Source organism: Apis florea, unplaced genomic scaffold (genome assembly GCF_048593485.1).
Source record: "Apis florea isolate Af1SG1 unplaced genomic scaffold, ASM4859348v1 contig_1794_pilon, whole genome shotgun sequence".
In the NCBI taxonomy this organism is placed as follows: Eukaryota; Metazoa; Arthropoda; class Insecta; order Hymenoptera; family Apidae; genus Apis; species Apis florea.
In genome coordinates this window covers 642,440-663,524 of record NW_028256482.1, presented here as the reverse complement: position 1 = coordinate 663,524, position 21,085 = coordinate 642,440, and the positions used below count along the sequence as shown (strand labels likewise).

At 21.1% G+C, this 21,085-nt stretch overlaps 2 protein-coding genes across 3 annotated transcripts; both read right to left on the bottom strand.

The window, feature by feature from the left end:
• Positions 1 to 1,044: 1,044 nt before the first annotated feature.
• LOC100864485 (farnesyl pyrophosphate synthase-like) lies at positions 1,045 to 10,662 on the bottom strand. Its single transcript, XM_086912945.1, has 7 exons — positions 10,417 to 10,662; positions 6,444 to 6,579; positions 4,371 to 4,511; positions 4,024 to 4,221; positions 3,055 to 3,222; positions 2,718 to 2,930; positions 1,045 to 2,635 (listed from the first exon to the last, which is right to left on the bottom strand). The coding sequence occupies exons 1-7, from the start codon at positions 10,581 to 10,583 to the stop codon at positions 2,426 to 2,428; spliced, it is 1,233 nt and encodes a 410-aa protein (XP_086769071.1). The 5' UTR covers positions 10,584 to 10,662; the 3' UTR covers positions 1,045 to 2,425.
• Positions 10,663 to 12,510: 1,848 nt separating this feature from the next.
• LOC100869954 (farnesyl pyrophosphate synthase-like) lies at positions 12,511 to 19,768 on the bottom strand. 2 transcript variants are annotated; one of them, XR_015293545.1, is made up of 7 exons: positions 19,533 to 19,768; positions 17,614 to 17,749; positions 15,604 to 15,744; positions 15,228 to 15,425; positions 13,760 to 13,927; positions 13,423 to 13,534; positions 12,511 to 13,340 (listed from the first exon to the last, which is right to left on the bottom strand). XR_015293545.1 is itself a non-coding variant. In XM_086912986.1 (7 exons), exons 1-7 carry the CDS (start codon positions 19,697 to 19,699, stop codon positions 13,125 to 13,127), a joined length of 1,239 nt encoding a protein of 412 aa, XP_086769112.1. In that variant the 5' UTR covers positions 19,700 to 19,768; the 3' UTR covers positions 12,511 to 13,124. The 2 variants fall into 2 exon arrangements, 1 of the variants encoding a protein (XP_086769112.1); XM_086912986.1 differs by having other exon boundaries at positions 13,423 to 13,635.
• Between the last annotated feature and the right edge of the window lie 1,317 nt (positions 19,769 to 21,085).

Genomic DNA, 21,085 nt, shown 5'->3' with positions numbered 1-21,085 from the left:
TATGAGTCAAAAATTAATAATTAGATTTATTGATTTTTAGTTAAATTTTTAAAAAGTTTTAAATAGGAATATTTCAAAATATAAATAAATTTAATATTTCCAGTTCAAATATATCTTATAAAATTATTTGGCATATATGATGTTGACATAAGGAAAATACAAAAATAACTCAAGAACCTTAAAATTATCCGATATTGTTTAAATTTTACATCTATTGTGCAGAAATATACAATATTTAAAACAAAATATATGTTTATTAATTCTTTTATATATAATAATATTATATAATATTATATTATATAATAATATATATAATATAATATTATTATATATAATAAGATTAAAATATATTGTTTGCAATAGTTGATATATGTGTTTTTAAAACACTTTAATGAATTTAAAAAAATTTATTGTTAATATTCATTGCTGTGATAATTACGTTTGAATATTATTTTTAAAATATTTTTTTTTATCTTAATTTTTCGATTTAGAAAAATCGAGAACTACAGGTATTCTTTATAACTTAATTTTAAATTTTTATTAATTCGTTCTATTATTTGAATCTGACATTTTTTCGTGTAATGAATATTCGGATCTGTAAATTCTAGATCTAAATATATTCTATTTTGTAATGTGAAACATATTGTATAATATAAAAATCAAGCTATTCGACATAATAATTTATTCAATAAAAAGTCTATTATTGATTTTATGCAACAAAAGATTTTTGTTCTACACCGTGTATAGCTTTAATTGTTAACTTTATAGTAATAATAAATTATAAAATATTTGTCTCTTCGATTGTCCAGTGTATTTGTTTTTCTTTATATGCGGGCATTAAAATTATATATATTCTTCTGTATATATTTATAATATTATTTAAAAACTACGATGAACAATAAAATAATAGAGAAAAATCACTTGGTCATAAAGTGTAAATACTCCAATAGAATCTTTTAACAAAATTATCATGATTGTCGCATCGCTGATATTGTTTTTGTCACAATTAATATAAATCTTACCGAAAATCAAAGCTAATACAGATTGTTATTTATATTTTTTATTTATTATTTAAAATGAAATCACATTTTGCACCCAGGCTTTTGATGGAAATATTCAAACAATTGTAACTCAAATTCTAGATCAAATAATTTGAGATTTTTTTGTTAGAATATTCTTAAACATAAAGATATAAAATTACATTAAAGTTTGCGATTCGTTGTTTTTCATATTCGATTTCTTTTTAGTTTTTTAATATTCTCCCAGTTAAGATCAATACATGTTTAGAAGTGATCATTTTTTAGGAAAAATGTTATAGATTTTATAAAAAAATAATAAGTTAATTGTCAATTTCCAAAAATATGACAATATCAAATATTTTTGAGGTTTAGTAAGAACGAGTTATATGTTAATTAAAGTTCATTTGATATAAAATTTTTTCATTATAGTTTAGAACAATACCGACTATTTTTCAATATATAAATTCCTTTTTGTGCAAATCTTTGAAATGTACTTCGAATATTTATCATATATAATTATAGGATCCAATGTAATCAATAATCAAATATCAACAATATCATTATTATTGTTATCTTCACATTATTTTTTACAAAAAATAATTACAATAATTGGACGAGACTCTAAATTTTCAATACATACTTTTATTTAAATAGTAGGATTATTTCTCATGTTTTTAAAAGTTATTAAATGAAGAGGATTTTTCATTTACATACGATTGCAAATTGCAATTGAATAGACTTTCAAAACTATAATTATTGTTGCTTTTCAGTATTTTTCACAATCATTGTGAAAATAATTTGAATATTATAAAATTTATTTAATTGTACAATTGAAAAATTTTCATTTAATTGTATCTCAACAAATTTTTGAGATTGTTCCGAATTCAAGCATGAATCGAATTAGTTTTAATAGTCAACTTATAGTATAAATAAATAATTATTGGTAATTTTGAGTTACCAATTCGTATTTTGTACGAAATATATCAAATGTTACTTACTAACAACAACAACAAGTAAGAAAACTAGCAAAAAAAAAAAAAAAAGAATTTGATAATATAATAACAATACTTTCAAGGAATATATTATTGTTCATATTCACTAATAATCAGGGTCAATTTTAAGTATTATTATTTTATTTTTTTAAACATAATATTAATAAATAAATAAAAATATCATGTAATATATTCTCGTCTTAATTTTCTCTACAATATAGTGAAAGAAAAATACATTCTAAAAAACAAAATAATTTTTGTTTCGTTTTGAAAACAGATTTTCAAAGATTTTATAAATTTATATTACTCTTTTCATTCGTTTTATATTTGATAAATTTTTGTTAAAAAATTTTGTTATAACAAAATCTCTGGATAATCGGATTTGTTCCCATCATTCTCGAATACTTTGCACAATTAATCTTTTCGTATTATTTTACTACATGATGTAGCAAGTAAATATAAAAAGTATTCAGTCGGAAGTTTGGAAGATAATTGCTGTATATACGTATTCAATAAATTATGCGTTTCTTCTTCGTAATTCCAATAGATATTCGATATACCTATCTCTTCATAAATTTGTTTCACACGTTTTATTTTCTCTTCATCAGCTACTCCATAACATTCCTAGATGATATTAATATTATTAATAATTTATTCCATTTAATAGAATATAATAAATTTGAAATATTAATCATGATAAGTTTACTTTTAAAATTTTCTTTTGTTCGGCTGTAGCTCTCTGCAATGCAATCACAATGGGCCATGAACATTTTCCTTCTTGTATGTCAGTTCCACTTTTTCCTCCGATTTCTTGTTTACTGTAATAATCCAAAAAATCATTTTGTATTTGAAAAAAATGACTTATTTTTATCAGAATTTTTTCTGCTTCTCTATGCATTTCTGGATCGATTATGTCAGCCTATGAACAATATATAATTAGAGTAAAATTAGTAAAGAAGAATGGTAAAGTTTATACTTCTCTAATATAAATATTACAATTATAAGAATTAATAAAATCAAATAGTACAATTAAATATACTTACGAAACGCATAGCAAGACTGAATGGAAGTATAAATGAGAAATAAGATGTTTTATATTTTGTTAGAGTATTATATTTATTCATAGAAAAAACATCAAAATTTTTCTTCTTCTCCCAATCCATCGATATCAATATATCTAGACATTCACCATGCACTGTTTTTTTATGATACTAGAAATTACATAAACATTTAATAAATCGTACTTTAATAATTACATTATTATAAAATCTAAGTTTATATAGAAAAAAAATGTCTGTATACGTAAAATGTTAAAATTTAAAATTATTGTACACATTTTTAAATTATATTTTATTATATATATTCATTATGTAGAAAATTGTTTTGTATGATATTGTACATATTTTTAATACTAGTTTTAATGAAAAGATTTTTATTAAAATTGATAAAGTATCTATTGAAAAAAAAAGAAAGAATAATTTCCTCAATGGAATTAATAATTCTAATGTTTTTAGTTTAACAAACCATATGTTATGTATACTAATCGATTCAAAATATTTTGTGGGAGAAATTTTATTCATAATTAATTAACTTATATATATTAAATATATAACGATATATTGTAAAATATTAAATATTCATGAATGATTATTATATACATGAAACTATATCTTTTGTACATTTGTAAAGAAAATAATTATATTTCGATAATGTACAATGTTCCTTTTTTTTACTTCGAAATTATTAACTAGTTTGCACTATATTTTAGATTAGTTTTGTATATGATAAGATTATTATATATATGATAACAAATTTTTTTAAATTTTCAATTTTCATAGAAAGAAAATTTTATTATTATCATTATTAATATTATTTTCTTTCAAAATTGACATTGTACGATAAAAAATAATAATTTTGGATTTATTATAAACAATAATTAATAAATTAATATATGAATACAACAATTACTTTTTTGAGCACTATTTATATGAATAAGAAAATTTGATACTTACCTTCAAAAGTATATCCATGATATCCATATAACAATTTTTCGACTTAAAATGTTTCCTAACAAGCTTGTATATACATGTTTCTAAAATTAAAGCGTCATTAATTGCACCTAATCCAACTTTTACATGCCAGGCTGATTGATTTCGTCGCATATTTGCACAATCTACAATATCATCTACTGTTATGTAAATGCCTTGTATCTATAATAACAATCATATATATAAATTTCTTAAAGCTATGAAGAAATAATATAAATTTAAAATATTAAATATTTAAATCAATTTTTTTATTACTTGTGAATGTTAGTGAAAAATAATATATTCAAAAATAATATGAAATAAAAAATTACTATTTCTATACACCAGGCTAGGATACGAGCTAAACGAATATTTTCTTCCGTTAATTGATCTTGAGATGCCAGCAATTTATATGCGATTACAAGTGATACTGATCTTCGTTTTCCTCCTGTCGGAACATTATATTCCAATATCTAAAAGTTGAAATATCGTTTCGATATTAAAATATCGTGAATATAGTTTACGCATATGAATGTAAAGAAAAGAAAATATAGTGGCTAACGACAGGCTCATATATAATTGGTTCATAATATACAATAGATTCAATTATTTTAGAAAGCTAAATTTAAAATATTTATCATACATATATCAAATCTCTCTTCACTGTATGTCTTATATTTTCATATCATTTTTCGAAACACACAACTTTAAAATAATAACTTTACCAATATATAATCTTAAACTGAAAGTGAAATATATATGTAACATCGAGTACATTTTCACATAGTGAATAATATTAATTAACATAATATTATGAAGTTCTTATATAAATAAAATAAAAATTCCAATTTTCATAAAAATGTATTTTTATAGAAAATAGTTTTAGATTAATAAATTTGCAATTGTAATGTACAATGTGATTTATACAGAGCAATTTATACCGAAGTGTTTGGTTTTTTTTTATTGTTATATATACATAGAAAATATGAAAATATATTAAATCTCCCTATCAATATCTTTCAGTTTTTCTTATAATATATAAAGATAATTATAAAGAAGAGTAATTAACGATAAGTTTTACGAATTAGAATAAAAAAAATATTCACAATCAATAATTAGATTAATATTAAGCATTTATGCCCCACGGCATGGTGATAGAATTATATAACTGTTTATATTGTAAATTTTGTGTGAACTTAACGATTGAATCTAACTGTTTTTTTATGGCTCAGAATTTATGGATGAATAAATTTATGATTTTTCAATGATACTTAATTGAATTCTGTATTCTGATTACTATAATCTGATTGATTTTCGTGGCAAATGAATGATAGAGTCTGAATAAACTCTAATTATGTGAAGAATTATTGTGACGCACATTGATTCTTCCGCCTAATTATTTTCGATGGAAATATAATTAAGAGAAAATAAAAGAGAATGAATAATTAGAAGATGATTTCCAATTATGAATGAGTTCTCATATATTCCTTTATGATTGATCGCAAAATATTTGGTTAATTTGATTCATTTGGCCATTGCTATTGAGTTTTGGAGTAAATTTCTTGAATAATTATTATTATAAGTTTAGAATAATGTGGGAAAATAACCTGTGTAAACCTATTTATTTATATTAATTGCTGTTATAAAAATGAAAATTTAAATTGAAACTATTGAGATTGTTACGGAAATTTGAGTTATTTTGTTCTTATATTATATGTAAATCTGCTTTGATTTTTGTTCTTAATCATCATATTTATGGATTAATATTCATGAAAGATGGAAATATGAATTCACGAAATATTCATTTATAGTTAACGCAATATCCGTATAGACTGCTTTAGATCGGTTATTAGCATGAATAGAACGTTAATATATCAAATGGTATCTTCATATATTCAGATTCTTTTCTGAACATTTGATTATGCATACTTATAAAAATCGGTTTTAATTTATTTAATATATATTGATAATTATATGTTTCTTTTAATTTCTTTACCAATAAGAATCAGATTTTATTTAATGTTCTATAATAATAAATAATGCAATTTCTTATATATTTTCGATATTCCAAAGTGTAATGTAAAAAAAAGAAAAAAATGAAATTAAAAAAAATGTTAAAAACATGAAGCGCTGTAAAAAGAAAAATTGTTGCATGTTTATAAAATATTATCACGTTAGCATAATTTATTAACCTAAGTCTAAATACAAATTGTATAATATATTATTTTTTATGATAATATTTGAAGCAACAATTTATAATTTACGCAGAAAGGAAGTACTTATGTTCCATTAGATTTATGTTTTCAACAAAATTTGAATCTTGTAATAATATATTTTATACATAAGGTATTATGATACATGATTCGAAATTACTTGATAATATATAATTTAAAAAAAATAGATACCTCTGTTATCCATTTATTAACATCTAATAATTCTTCATTATTTTCTTCCGTCAATTCATGAACAATATCAGGCCACATAGCCATTAATTCGTTTTTTTCATTTTTGAACGAATCAATAAATTGTATATTTTTTGATCTAGGACAAAAGAATTTTAATTACATATTTAAATCAATGATTTTTAAATCATTTCTGTAATTAAAACAATTAATAGCTAATTGTTTATTTTCCGTTCATACGAAATAATTTTATTGTCATATGAAATGGTTATTATAATGAATAAGATTTTCGAATCACTTGTTCTAATAAGTTATGACTACATTATTTTGATTTTTATTTCTAATAAAATATTCTTAAAATATTTCATGTAACTTTATTTATTTCAATAATGATTTTGATTTAATATTTTACATGCATATCTTATGCATATCTTATGCACTATTTAATGCTGCTATTTTTCTTATATATTTTTTATTTTTTAAATAATTCAATTATAAAAAGAAAATTGAATTGATAACTGTCATGTGTCTAAATCATGTTACGATGTGGCTTTCATAACGATTTAAATTAATTTAATTTAAAAACAAATTTCACATTCGACGTAAAGCTATTTTTTTAATATATTGTTAATATACATTAGTAAAGTTTCATTAGAACGAAATTTTTACATTTGTTGAAAATAATCATGATTTTATTAATTCCTATATAAAAAATATAGGAATATTCATTAATTGAAGATTTCAAAAGTAATTTCAAGGAACATTTTCCTTTAAAAAATTTTTCGTAGCTTTGTAAATGAATTATTAATAAAAAAAAATTGATCTATCACAGAACGCGTAGTATAATTAATTGTAGCCTTCAGCGAATAAACTAATTAAATATTATTTATATAGATCGAAGAAATTGAATTTATACTGAAATTTATACTGAAAAAGCTAAAGTTAAGTCCATAGAAAATTCATGGTGAAGTCCATGAACATCGTAACCAATGACATTGAAGATATCTGCGTGTCCTAAAATCATAAAATGGTAAACAATACCGAAGGGCTGATTCACTATAAATCTCGTCAAACGTAAGATTATGTTAGTTATAAAATTAAACTAAGATAATCGTTAGTAGAATAAAAAATTAGAATTTTAATCAAGCTTTTCAAAGTTAAAATTCGAAGTGTTTGCGAATAATATGTGCTTGTAAAATTTAATAGTGACTTTCCTATTTCAAAAAAATATTTTCGCAAGTTTTTTTACAAACATTAGCGTTTATCAAGTTATACAATCATTGTGAGAGATATACCTATAATTTATAAATAATGTATGATATAGATAATAATAATATAAGTAATATCATAATTATATGAATAATCACTAAAACGTAGCGTATCGTACTAAAACGATGAGTAATATAGTTCATTATTTATTATTTATCATTCATTCATTAAAAACGTTTTATATTTTTCTTTTTATATTTCAATTTGATATTGAATAATAAACGAATAAATATTATATAAGTAACCGATAATGAGTATATTGTTTCTTAATTCCATATATTTTTTATGTATTGAAATATATATGTACTCAATCGTTATCAACACTTTGTTGATACATATTATTTGGATTTGTTTATTTGCAAAAAAAAAATATTGTGAAAAATTACTTACTGAGTATTAATAGAGAATTGATATTCTCAAATTTTCGAAATAATATTTTATATTCAATTACGTAAATAACTGTATACAATAATCAATGTAATAGGATATCATAATTATGATAAAATAAATACGGTTATAAATTTATTTATTGCTTAATACATTGACTTTAGAGTTAAATGAAGTCAATTACATGATAAGATATATATATTTAAATGTATTTTTTTTTAGAGATCAAATTGAATATTTTTCTTCCATTTACATATATAATGAAAAAAATTATTATAAAAATATTTTTTATTTTATACTTACGTATGATATTTTAAAGGTACATATATATATAACAAGAATTTACATATATAACAAGAATATTTTATTCTTGATTTTTGATATTTCTTTATGAATTTTTTCTAATATTTATAAAATTAACGATTTTTTGTGTATTTCGTTCACACAACGATAAATTGATATATCTTGATAAAATATTAAACATTTCAATTATATCTAATTATTATCAATGAGTAAACTATAATACATTTTCTTGGATATTTGAATTTGCTGAATCGGCTATAATATATAGCCAAATTCGCCATTACTGAATTGAATATATGGGATTTCAAATAATGGAATAATAATATTTATATTAATTTTTTTTTATTTGATATTTTATTACGATAAATGATAATTTTTACTCGAAGTTAATTGCTAAAGATATCATTGTATATGTACATAATTAACAATTTCATATTTATATATATATATATATATATATATATATATATATATATATATATATATTATATATATAATTAACAATTTGAAAAATTTCATTTATCAATTTCAGAGCATTAATATGAAAAATCTAACATTATCTAATATAAATATATTTACATCAATTTATAATATAAAAGATTGACATTTTATATTGGCATGGATATATTAGTCACAATAAATAATTATTTCTTAATCCCAAAAGATATTTTTACAATCTATCAAAAATATAAACTTTTTTACAATTTTCATTATTATTATTGATAATTATAAAACAAAAATCATTGGTGCAAGTTATTAAACTTACAAAAATTGCAAAAATTTTAAAAAATTTGTAAATAAGAAATTATAAAATTAAATTTTCTTTATTTTATTTTCTTAAAAAAAATAATATTTAATATCAAAATTAATTTCAAAAAAATCAGAAAATAAGGATTTTAGAGGATCACTAGAACAAAATTATAAAATCTATTTTATTTTATATTTTATTCGTAAAAAATCAATATTTTTTTTAATGATAGAAAATACAACTTTTAAAAAACTTTTAATTGATATAACTTTGTATGTTCTTCTCATTATTAATTTGAAAGCGAAAACATTGTATAAATATAAATTTTCGTCTTTCTTGTTCAAAAAAGGATTAAATGTAAAAAATTCTTCTCATATATTGAAAAAAAAAATAAATAAAAATAAAAATTTTAATTTTTTCTATTCCATATCTGTATTGTCAGAATCCATATTAAATTAATGTTAAGAGATTATTAATATTTAAATACTATCAAAGTTTTCTGTTAATTTTTGCGAGTATTTATTGGGCCTGAGATTTATGACAGTTTATTGGAAAAAGTATTTTCTGGCATGGGAAATTTTTTCTATTATTACTTTATCATCTATTTCTGTTAAGTTTAAACTGAAGATAATGTTATCTGAGATAATCGTTTTTGAGCAGAGTTTAATATTCGATTGTATATTTACAATTGTATATTTTTGATACACTTTGAATTTGGAGTGGAACCCGTTCCTAACGGTTACATTCTACTATCTCAATAGCAATCAACATGATACCAGTTCGAAAAAATTTATAGTAAGTACATGCTTATATATCAATTTCTGATATATATTTGTACTCAATGATTATAATCATTGTTTAACACAAGTTATTTGGAATTGTTTATTTGCAAAAAAAAAAATATTGTAAAAAATTACTTATTGATTATTAATAGAGAATTGATATTCTCAAATTTTTGAAACAATCTTTTACATTCAATTATGTAAATAACTGTATACAATAATCAATGTAATACGATATAATAATTATAATAAAGTAAGTACGGCTATATAATATTAGTAATATTAATTAATTATAAATTTATTTATTATTTAATATATTGACTTTATAATTAAATGGAGTCAATTACATATATATAAAATATATATATCGCTCTATATATATTTAAACGTATTTTTTTTTTTGAGAGATCAAATTGAATATTTTTCTTCCATTTACATATGAAAATTACATAATGAAAAAAATTATAATAAAAATATTTTTACTTACGTATGATATTTTAAAGGTGTATTAATTTTATAATAAGAATATCCTATTCTTGATTCTTGGCATTTACACCATAATGAATTTTTTCTAATATTTATACAATTAAAGATTTTTTGTGTATTTCGTTCACACAATGGTAAATTGATATATCTTGATAAAATACGAAACATCTTTATAAAAACATATATTGAATTATAACAATAAGTAAACTATAACACGTTTTCTTGGATCAAACTTTCAACCTTTAGTGCTCAGTCGACTTTAATATATAGCCAACGTTGCCATTGAACGCAGAACACGTGACGTGAAGGAGGAATGTCAATTGGAATAATAATATTCATATTATTTTTTCTTCATTTTGTCATGATTTTTTGTTTAAAAAATGTATTTTATTTTCAAATTAATTTTAAAATAAATCAGAAAGCGGATTTCACGAGAACAAAATTATAGAATCTGTTTTATATTATATTTTATTCATAAAAAGTCAATATTCTTTTTAATGATAGATAATACAATTTTTAAAAAATTTGCAACTGATATATATGTATGTTTTACTATATTGTGAAAGCTAAAAATTGTAAAAATAAAAGTTTTCATCTTACTTGTTGAAGAAAGGATTAATTGTAAAAAATTTTTTTCTACAGAAAAAAAGAGATATATACAGTCGAAGGAATATTTCTCATTCATAGTTTTGTGTTTTAGACTTTTTCGGATTCATTTTGAATATTATATTGCACACTTTTATGTTACTGTTAATGGAATGATAGTTTAACATCAAGTGAACGTAAAAATAATCTCACTTTATATTAATATTAAAAAATTAATATTAAATTTATATTTCTCTAAAATGTTTAAAAATTATCAAGAACATATCAGCGTTCAAATACTTTTTTAACGTACTAGTAATGCGTGTTTGTAATAATTGTATTATATCTACATAATATACTACATAAATTGGTGAATCAATTTTCAAATTTTGCTGACGTAATCTTGAAATTTCTCTCCTACTATATACGTTTTATTATCTTAAACAAATTTCTTTAACATATATATTTCGTTCATCAAAAATTGTAAATATAATATTCAAATACTTTCGTTACCCATTGTACATGTATACATCTCAGTCAATACAGCATTCGATGTGTACATGTATTTAAAAATTCAGTACATTATTGCGGGAGAGAACAGTGTTGGGCTGTTATTTTTTTTATTATTTGTAAAATATATATACATTTATTATCTTCGTCTTTAATGGCTTATTTTTATGATAATTTTTTTTATTTCCTTATATATTTTTGGATCGATTATGTCAACATATGAATAATGTATAATTAAATTAAAGTAATTAAAAAAGAATGGAATAATCTATATTTTTGTAATATAAATATGAAAGTTATATTAATAATTAAAATCAAATAATGCAATCAAATAAATATACTTACGAAATGCATAGCAAGACTGAATTTCATTAGGCATAATCCATCGTTAGTTTTCGTCGTTCAAACAAAAGAGCAATTTTTAATTTTGTACCTTAAAAATTGGGACAACTTTGAACTATATTTTTGAAGATACTTGTGATACCTTAATCATTTAAATTGTTTAGATGAAAATATAAAGGAGATGTAAAATGTTTTGTATTTTATGTTTTACTAGAATATTGTATCGATTTTATTACCAGTTTTTGCTACACAAGGTATCCGAAAAATGTAAAAACGACGATTAATATATTCCTAAGATAATTTCGAACAATAATTTTCTTTAAAATTTTAATTGACGAGTTTACATTAACAAAAAGCACTGATTAAAACGCGACTACTCGAAACGAAACGATTGATTATTATTATAAATAGTTACAGTTAATTATTGGTAACCATGCAGTGAAGTGAATGATAAATACGATTAATCCGATGATGCATTGTCTGCGTATATTTCGGTGATGTTTTATCTATAATTTATCAATTTAATGTTATTGTTAAAAATAACTTTAAAGATAAAATGGTGCATCAGAATATTATCAATATTCAAAAAAAGATAGGAAAGGATTTCAAAAATTTTTTGATTTCATCTATTTATTTGGTTAATTCTTTTATAATATACTTTATGTAATATAATTGTTTATTTCTTTTTATACAAAATATGTATTTTTTATTAATAAAAAAATATTTGTTATATATAACACAATTTCTCTGTTCTATAATTTATTTGTATTTAATCGGCAGAACGTATTTCACGTTTAGACTAAGTACTCTATGATAATATATAACAAATAACGATGTACAACACAAAAGTTTTGAAGAACTTTCTTCAATATCTGATTTTATTTTTTTTATTTGGTAAATTCTTTTTTAATTTATTATTCATAATAATTTTTTATCTAATTAATTATTTAAGTAATTTTTTACTTATTTATTTTCTTATCCCAAATATGTATTTTTTATCGATACAAAATATTTGTTATACATAATACAGTTTCTTCGACATGTTGTTGCAATTTGTTCTTTTTGAAATGAGGACACGTAGTGATAGATAGCATAAAGATAGTCAACGCTATATAACTACGTACTTAATTGACAAACGTTTCTTGTTAATAATACGTTAACAAAAGTATTAGTTAACAAAAAGTAGCATAAATTTTTTTATAGGAAAATATCGCTTGAAATTATATTGGGAATTTTATAAATAATCGGATTCCCACGTTTCTCGAATATTTTTTACAATTCATCTTTTCGTTTTATTTTACTACATGATGTAGCGAGTAAATATAAAAAATATTCAGTCGGAAGTTTCGAAGATAATTGCTGTATATACGTATTTAATAAATTATGGGTTTTTTCTTCGTAATTCCAATAGATATTTGATATACCAATCTCTTCATAAATTTGTTTCACACGTTTTATTTTCTCTTCATCAGCTATTCCATAACATTCCTAGATGATATTAATATTATTAATAATTTATTCCATTTAATAGAATATAATAAATTTGAGATATTAATCATGATAAGTTTACTTTTAAAATTTTCTTTTGTTCGACTGTAGCTCTCTGCAATGCAGTCACAATGGGCCATGAACATTTTCCTTCTTGTATGTCAGTTCCACTTTTTCCTCCGATTTCTTGTTTACTGTAATAATCCAAAAAATCATTTTGTACTTGAAAAAAATGACTTATTTTTATCAGAATTTTTTCTGCTTCTCTATGCATTTCTGGATCGATTATGTCAGCCTATGAACAATATATAATTAGAGTAAAATAAGTAAAGAAGAATGGTAAAGTTTATACTTCTCTAATATAAATATTACAATTATAAGAATTAATAAAATCAAATAGTACAATTAAATATACTTACGAAACGCATAGCAAGACTGAATGGAAGTATAAATGAGAAATAAGATGCTTTATGTTTTGTTAGAGTATTATATCCATCCACAGAAAAAACATCAAAATTTTTCTTCTTCTCCCAATCCATCGATATCAATATATCTAGACATTCACCATACACTGTTTTTTTATGATACTAGAAATTACATAAACATTTAAATCGTATTTTAATAATTACATTATTATAAAATCTAAGTTTATATAGAAAAAAAATGTCTGTATACATAAAATATTAAAATTTAAAATTATTGTACACATTTTTAAATTATATTTTATTATATATATTCATTATGTAGAAAATTGTTTTGTATGATATTGTACATATTTTTAATACTAGTTTTAATGAAAAGATTTTTATTAAAATTGATAAAGTATCTATTGAAAAAAAAAAGAAAGAATAATTTCCTCAATGGAATTAATAATTCTAATGTTTTTTAGTTCAACAAACCATATGTTGTGTATACTAATCGATTCAAAATATTTTATGAGAGAAATTTTATTCATATATATATATATTTATATATATTATTTTATTTTTATAAAATTTTTATTTATATTATTTCTATAAAGATATAAAAAAAATATAAAAGTACAAAGATCGTTTTACTGAAAAGTATCTAATGTACATGTATTTAAACATCGAAAACAAAAATGGAAAATATTTAAAAAAATCAAAATAGAAAAGAAAACAGAATTTATTGTCTTCAGAATTGTATTTTTTAAAAGTATTCTCATATAAGAAATATATAGAATAAAAATATACTCAAAGTGTGATATTTTTTTCATTCCGTTACTGAAATATTGTTACTATCGGTTTTAAGTCTAAAATTTCATAATTTTCTTTATTTCATTATTCATTAGTCACATCAATAAAACGAATATCCTTGAGATCCTTTTTGAAATATGAAAGAAATTGAAAATAAAATTTTGAATTATACGAATAACGATATATTGTAAAATATTAAATATTCATGAATGATTAATGTAAACAAAACTATATCTTTTGTATATTTCTAAAGAAAATAATTACATTACGATAATATACAATGTTCTTTTTTTTTATTTCGAAATTATAAACTAGTATGCACTATATTTTAGATCAACTTTATGATAAGATTATTTATATATCATAACAATTTTTTTTAAATTTTCAATTTTCATAGAAAGAAAATTTTATTATTATTATCAATATTATTATTATTATTATTATCATTATTATTATTATTATTATTATCATTATTATTATTATTATTATCTATTATTATTATTATTATTATTATTATTATTATTACTATTATTTTCTTTGAAATTGAGACTGTACGATAAAAAATAGTAATTTTGAGTTTATTATAAACAATAATTAATAAATTAATATATGAATACAACAATTACTTTTTTGAGCACTATTTATATGAATAAGAAAATTTGATACTTACCTTCAAAAGTATATCCATGATATCCATATAACAATTTTTCGACTTAAAATGTTTCTTAACAAGCTTGATAATACATGTTTCTAAAATTAATGCGTCATTAATTGCACCTAATCCAACTTTTACATGCCAGGTTGATTGATTTCGTCGCATGCTTGCACGATCTATAATATCATCTATCATTGTGTGAAATGCTTGCATCTATAATAATATTCATATATATAAACATTTTAAAGCTATAAAGAAATAATACAAATTTAAAATATAAATATTTATATGAGATCAATTTTTTTATTATTTGTGAATATATAAATATGTTAGTTAATTGATAAATTTTAAAATAATGTAAAATAAAAAAAGAAATAAAATAAAAAATTACTATTTCTATACACCAGGCTAGGATGCGAGCTAAACGAATATTTTCTTCCGTTAATTGATCTTGAGATGCCAGCAATTTATATGCGATTACAAGTGGTACTGATCTTCGTTTTCCTCCTTTCGGAACATTATATTCCAATATCTAAAAGTTGAAATATCGTTTCGATATTAAAATATAGTTAATATAGTTTACGAATACAAATATAGAGAAAATTATAGTGAAGAATATAGTGGCTAACGATAGGCTCTCAAATCTCTCTTCACTGTATGTCTTATAATTAATATATTTTCATATCATTTCTCGAAACACACAACTTTAAAATAATAACTCTACCAATATATAATCTTAAACTGAAAGTGAAATATATATGTAATATCGAGTACGTTTTCACGTAGTGAATGATATTAATCAACACAATATTATGAAATTCTTATATAAATAAAATAAAAATTTCAATTTTCATGAAAATTTATTTTTATAGAAAATGGTTTTAGATTAAGAAATTTGCAATTATAATGTACATTGTGATTTATACAGAACAATTTATACCGAAGCGTTTGCTTGTTTTTTTTGTTATTATATATGCATAGAAAATATGAAAATCTCCCTGACAATATCTTTTAGTTTTTCCTGTAATATATAAAGATAATTATAGAGAAGAGTAATTAGCGATAAGTTTTACGAATTAGAATAGAAAAAATATTCACAATCATTAATTAGATTAATGTTAACCATTTAAAATGATGATAGAATGTGTGACTATATAACTGTTTATATTGCAAATTTTGAATGAACGATTGACTCTAACTGTTTTTATAGCTGAGAATTTATGGCTTATTAAATTTACGATCTTTCAATGATACTTAATTGAATTCTGAACTAACTATGATCTGATTGATTTTCGTGGCAAATGATAGAGTCTGAATAAACTCTAACTATGTGGAGAAATTGTGACGCACATTGATTCTTCCGCCACTAATTATTTTCGACGGAAATATAATTAAGAGAAAATAAAAGAGAATGAATAATTAGAAGATGATTTCCAATTATGGATGAGCTCTCATATATTCCTTCATGATCGATTGCAAAATATTTGGTTAATTTGATTCATTTGGCCATTGCTATTGAGTTTTGGAGTAAATTTCTTGAATAATTATTATTGTGAGTTTAGAATAATGTGGGAAAATAACATGTGTAAACCTATTTATTTATATTAATTGCTGTTATAAAAATGAAAATTTAAATTAAAACTATTGAGATTGTTACTGAAATTTGAGTTATTTTGTTCTTATATTATATGTAAATCTGCTTTGATTTTTGTTCTTAATCATCATATTTATGGATTAATATTCACGAAGGATGAAAATATGAATTCACGAAATATTCATTCATAGTTAACACAATATCCGTATAGACTGCTCTAGATAAATCGATTATTACTATCAATGGAACGTTAATATATGAATTAGTATAATGATATCTTCATATATTCAGATTTTTTTCTGAACTTTCGATTATGCATATTAGTTATAAAAACCGCCGATTTTAATTTGTTTAATATCTATCGATAATGATATGTTTCCTTTAATTTCTTTATTAATAAGAAATAGATTTCATTTAATATTCTATAATATTTTTTTTTATATATTTGTATTTATACATTGATTATTTTTGATACGCTAAAGTATAATGTTTGAGAAAATGAAATTAAAAGATTAAAAAACAAAAAGCGTTGTAAAAAGAAAAATCATTGCAAGTTTATAAAATATCATCACGTTAGCATAATTTATTTATGCAAGCGTAAATTCGAATTGTATAATATATTATTTTTTGTGATAATGTTTGAAGCAATAATCTATAATTTACTCAGAAAGGAAGTGCTTATGTTCTATTAGATTTAAGTTTTCAATAAAATTTGAATCTTGTATTAATATATTTTATACATAAGATATTATGATACATGATTCGAAATTATATTACTTGATGATATAATTTAAAAAAAGTAAATACCTTTGTTATCCATTTATTAACATCTAATAATTCTTCATTATTTTCTTCCGTCAAATCATGAACAATATCAGGCCACATAGCCATTAATTCATTTTTTTCATTTTTGAACGAATCAATGAATTGTATATTGTTTGATCTAAAACAAAAGAATTTTAATAATATACTTATTTTTAAATCATTTCTGTAATTAAAACAATCAATAGTTAATTGTTTATTTGCTGTTCATACGATAATAATTTTATTGTCAAATGAAATGGTTATTGTTATGAATACGATTTTCGAATCATTTGTTCTAATGAGTTTTGACTATATTATTTTGATTATTTTTACTTCTAATCTTCAATATTCTTAAAATATTTCATGTAATTTTATTTTTTTCAATAATGATTTCGATTTAATATTTTATATGCATATTCTATACATTAATGTTCTTATTTTTCTTATAAAATTTTTATTTTTTATATAACTATGGAATGAAGAAAATTGAATTGATTACTATCATTTGTCTAAATCAACGATTTATATAAACAATTTTGAAGCAAATTTCATTTTCGATATAATACTATTTTTTAAATAGATTGTTAATATAATTTTTTTTTAATATACTTGAAAACAACCATGATTTTATTAATTATTAAAATGTTATATAGAGTATATAAAAAATACAGGAATATTTGTTAAGTGAGGATTTTAGAAATAATTTCAAGGAATATTTTCCTTTAAAAAATTTTTCGTAGCTTTGTAAATGAATTATTAACAAAAAAAAAACTGATCTATCACCGAACGCATAGTATAATTAACTGTAGTCTTCAGCGAATAAACTAATTAAATATTATTTATATAGATCGAAGAAATTGAATATATACTGAAATTCAAAAAGCTAAAGTCCATAGAAAATCCACAATGAATTTAGAAAGTCCATGAACACCGTAACCAAAATTGAAGATATCTACGTCTCGTAAAATGGTAAAATAGTAAACAGTACAGAAGGGCTGATTCACTATAAATCTCGTCAAACCTAGGGTTATGTTAGTAATAAAATTAAATTAAGATAATCGTTAATAGAATAAAAAATTAGAATTTTAATCAATCTTTTCAAAGTTACAATTCAAAGTGTTTGCGAATTTAATAATGATTTTCCTATTTTAAAAAAATATTTTCGCAAGTTTTTTTACAAACATTAGCATTTATCAAGTTATACAATCATTGTGAGAGATATACCTATAATTTATAAATAATGTATGATATAGATAATAATAATATAAATAATATCATAATTATATGAATCACGTATCGTAATGATGAGTAATATAGTTCATTATTTCTTATTTATCATTCATTCATTAAAAAACGTTTTATATTTTTCTTTTTATATTTCAATTTGATATTGAATAATAAACGAATAACTATTATACAAGTAACCGATAATGAGTATATTGTTTCTCAATTCGATATATTTTTTATGTACTGAAATATATATGTACTCAATCGTTAAACACTTAGTTTGATACATATTATTTGGATTTGTTTATTTGCAAAAAAAAAGGTATTGAAAAAATTAGTTACAAATTTTCAGAGAATTGATATTCTCATATATTTGAAACAATCTTTTATATTCAATTACGTAAATAACTATATACAATAATCAATGTACTACGATATAATAATTATGATAAAATAAATACGGCTATATAATATTATTAACATTAATTAATTATAAATTTATTTATTGTTTAATACATTGACTTTAGAGTTAAGTGGAAGCTAGAGTTAAGTGAGTTAAGTTTTATATATAAAATATATAAAATATCGCTCTATATATATTTAAACGTATTTTTTTTTTGAGAGATCAAATTGAATATTTTCCTTGCATTTACATATATAATGAAAAAAATTATAATAAAAATATTTTTACTTACGTATGATATTTTAAAGATGTATTAATTTTATAACAAGAGTATCCTATTCTTGATTCTTGGCATTTACACCATAATGAATTTTTTCTAATATTTATAGAATTAAAGATTTTTTGTGTATTTTGTTCACACAATGGTAAATTGATATATCTTGATAAAATACGAAACATCTTTGTAAAAATATATATTGAATTATAAGAATAAGTAAACTATAACACGTTTCCTTGGATCTTTCAACCTTTAGAGCTCTGTCGACTCTAATATATAGCCAAGGTGCCATCGAATGCAGAACACGTGACTCGAAGAAGGGATATCAAGTATTGGAATAATAATATTCATTTTTTTTTTTCTTCATTTTGTCATGATTCCTTAAAAAATGTATTTAATTTCCAAATTAATTTTAAAATAAATTAGTAAGAGGATTTTACGAGAACAAATTTAGAGAATCTGTTTTATATTATATTTTATTCATAAAAAATCAATATCTTTTTTAATGATAGATATTATAATTTTTAAAAAATTTGTAATTGACAAATATATATATTTCATTATATTGTGAAAACTAAAACTTGTAATAAATATAAATTTCTATCATACTTGGTGAAGAAAAGATTAATTGTAGAAAATTCCTGCTATAGAAAAAAAGAGATATATCAAATATATAAATATTTTTATCCACATATATATATATATATATATATATATATATATATATATATATATTTGTTTTATTTAATACAAAAAAACAATAAAAGTAAAAATAAAAAATTTAAAATGTCTATTCACATCTATACTATCCATATTAAAATGAAGTTAATGGGTTATTAATATTTAATTACCATTAAAGTCTTTTGTTAATATTTGCGAGCATTAGCTCTTGATATTTATGATAGTTTATTCGAAAATGTAGTTTCTGGCTTAGAAAACATTTTTTATTATTATTATATTGATCGTTGATTTCTATTAAGTCTATAAACTAAGGGTATAAACAGAAGATAATGTTATCTGGAAACATTATCATTACCGAGAAAAATTTAATCCACACTTAAAATTGTTTATTTTTGATCTGGATTGGAATCTCAAGATCTGAAAGATGACATTTCACGGCTAATTCAACGGCGATCAACATGATTCTAGTTTGAGAAAATTTATAATTTATAATGAGTATATCCTGATCAATGATCCTAATTATCAATATTTTGATATTTTTGTGCACTTTAATTACCATTTTAATTTGAAGAATTTTCCTCTAACTTGAATCAGGTACAGGATCACATTATTATTGATTATTATTGTGCTCTATCGTAATTCTCTCAATTCAACTAGGAAGAACTTTTCTAAGGACACGAGTTTTACTTAGAAATAAAAACTCATTGAACATGTCATTGAACATTAATTATTTATCTTTTGTAAAATTATCATTGATTATCAGACACGATAACCTGTGACATTATGAGAATCCTACTTTCTTTTAGCCAGATGCTCGTAACCGGTCCACTTTCCATCGTTAACAATCAGGAAAACCAGTCTTTTCATATATACAGTCGGTAACAGTG

Coding starts and splice junctions, on each gene's coding strand:
- LOC100864485 (XM_086912945.1), bottom strand. CDS start 10,583: ATGTTTCGTATTTTATCAAGATATATCAATTTACCATTGTGTGAACGA. Junction 2,931..3,054: donor TCAGTCTTGCTATGCGTTTC/GTAAGTATATTT, acceptor TATTGTTCATAG/GCTGACATAATCGATCCAGA. Junction 2,636..2,717: donor AACAAAAGAAAATTTTAAAA/GTAAACTTATCA, acceptor AATATCATCTAG/GAATGTTATGGAGTAGCTGA.
- LOC100869954 (XM_086912986.1), bottom strand. CDS start 19,699: ATGTTTCGTATTTTATCAAGATATATCAATTTACCATTGTGTGAACAA. Junction 15,745..17,613: donor TTAATAAATGGATAACAAAG/GTATTTACTTTT, acceptor TTCAACTTTTAG/ATATTGGAATATAATGTTCC. Junction 13,341..13,422: donor AACAAAAGAAAATTTTAAAA/GTAAACTTATCA, acceptor AATATCATCTAG/GAATGTTATGGAATAGCTGA.